General features: G+C 27.4%; 1 protein-coding gene across 2 annotated transcripts; it reads right to left on the minus strand.

The window, feature by feature from the left end:
• Nucleotides 1-1,059: 1,059 nt before the first annotated feature.
• On the minus strand, nucleotides 1,060-6,466 carry LOC126905584 (uncharacterized). Of its 2 annotated transcripts, XM_050685430.1 has the most exons (4): nucleotides 6,324-6,466; nucleotides 5,687-5,726; nucleotides 3,967-4,613; nucleotides 1,060-1,610 (listed from the first exon to the last, which is right to left on the minus strand). In XM_050685430.1, the coding sequence occupies exons 3-4, from the start codon at nucleotides 4,567-4,569 to the stop codon at nucleotides 1,233-1,235; spliced, it is 981 nt and encodes a 326-aa protein (XP_050541387.1). In that variant the 5' UTR covers nucleotides 4,570-4,613; nucleotides 5,687-5,726; nucleotides 6,324-6,466; the 3' UTR covers nucleotides 1,060-1,232. The 2 variants fall into 2 exon arrangements, with proteins under 2 accessions (XP_050541387.1, XP_050541386.1); XM_050685429.1 differs by lacking the exon at nucleotides 1,060-1,610 and having other exon boundaries at nucleotides 3,472-4,613; nucleotides 6,324-6,465.
• Between the last annotated feature and the right edge of the window lie 431 nt (nucleotides 6,467-6,897).

The following is a 6,897-nucleotide window of genomic DNA, read 5'->3' on the forward strand; positions in this document are numbered from 1 at the left end:
AAATTAATACCTTCTCAGCTTCGCATCGAAGCTAAAATAATATATTCCCATTTAAAATCCAAAAGTTACTTTTAAAACCTACTTTAAGAATAATTTTTTCTAACAATAAACTTGATATTTAAAAAAAAAAAAGTAAATTCCAACTTATATATTTTTATAAAAAATCATTATTTAGCAAAAGAAAAAGGAGATACTATGTTTATTATATTACATTAAAGATAACACATTGGCAATGGAACTTTTCGGCACTGTCTATTAGACGAAAAAGTTTTTGCGATAATACTGAGTATTATCAATTATTTGCGAATNAATAATACTGAGTATTACCAATTATTTGCGAATATTTTAAAGCTTTTATGGATTGTTGTATTGTTTGGGATATTTATTTTCATTTTTAACACGCTTATATTAGTTTCACATGTATGTTGTTTGTATATTGTTTGTATGTTGTAAGTTTGTAACTCCACGCGGCACGTGTTATTATGTCGCGTATCCCGTCGTCTATGACCTTGAGACTAGACCGTCGTAACGCATTCACCCCACCCCGCTCACCAGTCGGCGACTACACTATTTTTCTGTATAATTTTTTTCTGTATAATTTTGAGTATTTGACTGACCAACAGCGCGCGTTATACGCCGCGGTGCAAAGTCCAGCAAGTGCCGCACGGCCGACGACGTACCGCCGCTAATGATACCGTAGTATTCTTCCTGTTGTCAAAGTGAATAAACCGATCTCCACTCGCGCACCGTCGCCATCAACGCTGCTAACCTTTTGACGCCCGAGGATCACGCCGGACATCGCGTCGTCGACGCCAACGAATGTGCCACGATATTATGCGAAGATTATATATTCTTACCATCGCCGCTAATATTAATATATATATACATATATATATTATTATTTATATATACGTATATGTTAATATTCATTTATATATCCCTACAGCCGACGCCGCTGCCGCCATATATGCCTCGCGCCCCGCCCGCCAACAAAACACAGCTATACCTCGTGCATGATACGTTTACGTANATAAAATAAAAATTGATAATTTAGGAATGTTTTAAATTTATTATTTCTTCATAATAGTTAGTTAAATTTATATAAATGAAATTTAATTAGTTATTTTAAGAAAGAAAAATAAATTCTTGCAAATTATTTTTTTAGATATGGCATAAAAAATTCTTGATAGTTTTTAAATTACTCTTTATAATTTCTAACCTTATTTAGATATCTAAATACCACCGAATGGATTAAATTTAGTCATTTCTTCAATATAATTAATAAAAGCAAAAATAGTATCCCTACTATCTTCATAAAAAATGTAACTGATATAATTTATAAAATCATGTCCATACGCTATACTGTAATAATTGATGGTTAAAAAACTGTTAATGTCATGATCTGGTTGTGATTTAAATTTGTCATTATTGAACGGATTTGATTCATTTCCATTGAGGATTGGATTTGAAGTCGCATCACAGCCTAACCCTTCACAAAGACTTTTCAAGAATAATTTTATACTTCTTATTAACATTTCTATATATTCATTAGTATTTGTGTTATGTTCTTTATAATTGTTTAGTTTTTGAGTCACTGTATCAATTACAAGGTCATTTTTCAAATGTAATGTGACTGTAAATTGTTGTAAAATAAAAATCCATTTAACAAGAAGAAAAGTAATATTACTTTCTTGTTGATGTTGGNAAATCCATTTAACAAGAAGAAAAGTAATATTACTTTCTTGTTGATGTTGGAGGTACAACAAATGTTTCCAAGTTAATCTTAACATGATGATTTTCAAAAAACTAAAAACAGCATTAAAGTATATCTTGTGAGGATGGAATTTATTTGATCTCCATAATAAGTTATTAGTTTCTTCATAAAATTTATCTATATTGGTACGAGTAGCACCCCAAGAGACTTGAACATTATATGTTTTCATCATACGCTCAATAGTTGTTGGTTCCATTAAATTTCTCATGAACAATATAGATTTTGTTAATATTTTTAGTTTTAGACTAGACCATGGCAATTCATTATAATTTCTGTTAATAAATTTTAGAACATCTTTGGTTATTTCATTTTGCAATGAACTAAGACTGTCCATACCACCTTTATCTATATATTCTGTTATCGTCGAATCACTTATAAAAAACTCGCTTTCTTCAGGACAATCTTTAGCGTCCTCAATTAATTTTTGAAATACATAATTAAATGTATTCAAAACATTATTATAATCGTCTTCATTTAATTTTTGCACCATATTTTGTAAATCTATCAAATATAGATTGAGTAGCCATAAAGATCCTATTTCAAAATTTTTTATGTTAAATAATGAAGTTATTATTTTTTTTAGAGTAATATCATTATTAAATATTTCATATTCCACCCATTTTCTATTATGATGTACTAAGTTTATCTGATGTACTTTCATGTTAAATATTGCATTAAACAAATAAGAACACTTTAATAATTGTAGTTGATCGATATTACAATTATTACTTACAAATTTATTATATCCAGTTATAAGTGATGTAACACAACTTACCGACATTAATATTATTGCAACGGAGATGAAATTTTTATTTTTACAAAACATTTTAAATCTTTTTAACGAACTACAATTACAGTTTATTAAATACAAAAATGTTTTTAAACTAAAGTAGGTATTAGATTTTGTTCAATTTATATTATTTTTTATGGCAAAATTATTTAAGTATATATATATTTATTACATCTATAAATATTAATGCAAGTTTAAAATGTTATTTATAGTTAAGTTTTGCTATAGGCATTGTGTTTGAATTAAAATTTATACTTCTGCATGGATCGAAAATAGTCGATTATCTAAATTTTAATAAAAACCTTTTTAACTTTATTCTATACATTAAAATAGTGATTATAAAATAGATAATATTTTCAATGAATAATAATATAAATTTAGTCTTTTTGCCTCAACATCAATACACTCCAATGAATTGTAACAAAAATAAACTCTATAGAAATTCAACAGTAATAATTGTAATATGGTAACTAAGAGATAGAATTAAACTACAAAAATCCACTAATAGAACATTAAGTCTAAATTAATTTTCTTATACAATTTAATTAAAAGCACTAAATTCAACAATATCCATATTTTTTATTAGCTATTTGAAATAAATGACTAGATTTTTAAAAGTTACCACAAACTACTAATTAGAAGTAAAAAGTAAAATAAAATGACTAGTGGACACCAATAGTCCCCATCCCTTAGATATACTGTCACCCTTATGGCCGTCAAAGGTGCTGTCATTGGCTGACTAGTATAATAAATTAGAGCTCTGGTAATTAATTAATAAACTCAGGTTAAATTCAATCTATAAAATTTAAGTACTTACAATTATCTACAATTTTATGTTTAGACAACTGGCAAATACTNTTTATTATTTCTTCATAATAGTTAGTTAAATTTATATAAATGAAATTTAATTAGTTATTTTAAGAAAGAAAAATAAATTCTTGCAAATTATTTTTTTAGATATGGCATAAAAAATTCTTGATAGTTTTTAAATTACTCTTTATAATTTCTAACCTTATTTAGATATCTAAATACCACCGAATGGATTAAATTTAGTCATTTCTTCAATATAATTAATAAAAGCAAAAATAGTATCCCTACTATTTTCATAAAAATTGTAACTGATATAATTTATAAAATCATGTCCATACGCTATACTGTAATAATTGATGGTTGAAAAACTGTAAATGTCATGATCTGGTTTTGATTTAAATTTGTCATTATTGAACGGATTTGATTCATTTCCATTGAGGATTGGACTTGAAGTCGCATCACAGCCTAAGCCTTCACAAAGACTTTTCAAGAATAATTTTATACTTCTTATTAACATTTCTATATATTCATTAGTATTTGTGTTCTGTTCTTTATAATTGTTTAGTTTTTGAGTCACTGTACCAATTACAAGGTCATTTTTCAAATGTAATGTATATGAAAAATTATTTAAAATAAAAATCCATTTAACAAGAAGAAAAGTAATATTACTTTCTTGTTGATGTTTGAGGTACAACAAATGTTTCCAAGTTAATCTTAACATGATGATTTTCAAAAAACTAAAAACAGCATTAAAGTATATCTTGTGAGGATGGAATTTATTTGATCTCCATAATAAGTTATTAGTTTCTTCATAAAATTTATCTATATTGGTACGAGTAGCACCCCAAGAGACTTGAACATTATATGTTTTCATCATACGCTCAATAGTTGTTGGTTCCATTAAATTTCTCATGAACAATATAGATTTTGTTAATATTTTTAGTTTTAGACTAGACCATGGCAATTCATTATAATTTCTGTTAATAAATTTTAGAACATCTTTGGTTATTTCATTTTGCAATGAACTAAGACTGTCCATACCACCTTTATCTATATATTCTGTTATCGTCGAATCACTTATAAAAAACTCGCTTTCTTCAGGACAATCTTTAGCGTCCTCAATTAATTTTTGAAATACATAATTAAATGTATTCAAAACATTATTATAATCGTCTTCATTTAATTTTTGCACCATATTTTGTAAATCTATCAAATATAGATTGAGTAGCCATAAAGATCCTATTTCAAAATTTTTTATGTTAAATAATGAAGTTATTATTTTTTTTAGAGTAATATCATTATTAAATATTTCATATTCCACCCATTTTCTATTATGATTTACTAAGTTCATCTGATGTACTTTCATGTTAAATATTGCATTAAACAAATAAGAACACTTTAATAATTGTAGTTGATCTAGATTACAATTATTACTTACAAATTTATTATATCCAGTTATAAGTGATGTAACACAACTTACCGACATTAATATTATTGCAACGGAGATGAAATTTTTATTTTTACAAAACATTTTAAATCTTTTTAACGAACTACAATTACAGTTTATTAAATACAAAAATGTTTTTAAACTAAAGTAGGTATTAGATTTTGTTCAATTTATATTATTTTTTATGGCAAAATTATTTAAGTATATATATATTTATTACATCTATAAATATTAATGCAAGTTTAAAATGTTATTTATAGTTAAGTTTTGCTATAGGCATTGTGTTTGAATTAAAATTTATACTTCTGCATGGATCGAAAATAGTCGATTATCTAAATTTTAATAAAAACCTTTTTAACTTTATTCTATACATTAAAATAGTGATTATAAAATAGATAATATTTTCAATGAATAATAATATAAATTTAGTCTTTTTGCCTCAACATCAATACACTCCAATGAATTGTAACAAAAATAAACTCTATAGAAATTCAACAGTAATAATTGTAATATGGTAACTAAGAGATAGAATTAAACTATAAAAATTCACTAATAGAACATTAAGTCTAAATTCATTTTATAATACAATTTAATTAAGAGCACTAAATTCAACAATATCCATTATTTTTATTGGCTATTTGAAATAAATGACTAAATGTTTAAAGGTTACCACAAACTACTAATTAAAAGTAAAAAGTAAAATAAAATGACTAGTGGACACCAATAGTCCCCATCCCTTAGATATACTGTCGCCCTTATGGCAGTCAAAGGTGCTGTCACTAGCTGACTAGTATAATAAATTAGAGCTCTGGTAATTAATTAATAAACTCGGGTTAAATTTAATCTATAAAATTTAAGTACTTACAATTATCTACAATTTTATGTTTAGACAACTGGCAAGCAATCTGAAACAAAAACTAAATAAAACTAAACTACATAATGACTCAATAAAATGTAAATAAAGGTAATGAATTTCTTTTACACAAACAGAATTTAAAACTAACAGATATTAGGAAATAATTACAATCTTGAACACCACTCTTGTTGATTTTTATTTTTCGCTCTTATCGCCCATTGAGGGTTATCGCGGCCTCCCCCAAAGAAGGAGGTTTCTCAACCCCATTTATACTCCGGGACGGTTGGTTAGTCTGTCGCCGGAGAGAGAGATGGTGACTCCAATTACCGAACTAATCTCTCGTTCTGCAAATGAAGCCGCCCGTGACCGAGTTTCGAACCCGAGGCAGTGAGCGTCAAACACTGCCGCGTTACCGACTCGGTCACACCGTCCCTCTTGTTGATAGTACAGACAATTTTCAATAATAAATATAATAAAGATTTACAAATAACACAGCTTAGTAAAAAGTGAAAGTCAATGTTGACTAATTAAACGACTAGATTTTTACAACGTAGCCTTTATGGCAACTGTGAACTGATTGTATTTAGTATGATTTAAACAAAACAATATTTTACTAAATACCTCGAAAAAAATACTTTATACTAACTATAATAGTGTGTGTGATGTGTACGAGTGTAACAGCTGATCGGCCGGTAGTACTGTTATCCACTACTATTAATGTAATTAGGAATGTAATGTGCGATGATCTTATGGACACGTCCGAATACAACAGTAATTTTGTTAATATTCACCCTCCCCCANCCGAATACAACAGTAATTTTGTTAACATTCACCCTCCCCCACCGCTGATTGATGTGTCGATCTGAATACTTTAAAGTTGTTGTTTCTCCTGGTTGTATACCCTTAGGAAGAGGGTAAACTCGATTCGTTGCTCGTTCATAAATTTGACCGTTACTTGCACGTAATGTGACTACACGAATAATCACATCATCGACAGTGTGAACTTTTTGAAGGCCATTGAAGAGATTGATGATCTCAGTAAATAATGCTAAAACGAGTTTCTATTATGCTGTCGACAATTTTAGAGAAAATTATTCATCTCAGAATAGAATGATTCGCCATCTATGCTTAACGTAAAACTTAAAAATTCATAAGGCTATAAAAATTTTTTTATTTAATTATAATGAATCTATGTTGTCAATTGTACGAAAAAATAAAAA

Source organism: Daktulosphaira vitifoliae, unplaced genomic scaffold (assembly GCF_025091365.1).
Source record: "Daktulosphaira vitifoliae isolate Bord-2020 unplaced genomic scaffold, ASM2509136v1 Scaffold_4, whole genome shotgun sequence".
Taxonomy (NCBI): Eukaryota; Metazoa; Arthropoda; class Insecta; order Hemiptera; family Phylloxeridae; genus Daktulosphaira; species Daktulosphaira vitifoliae.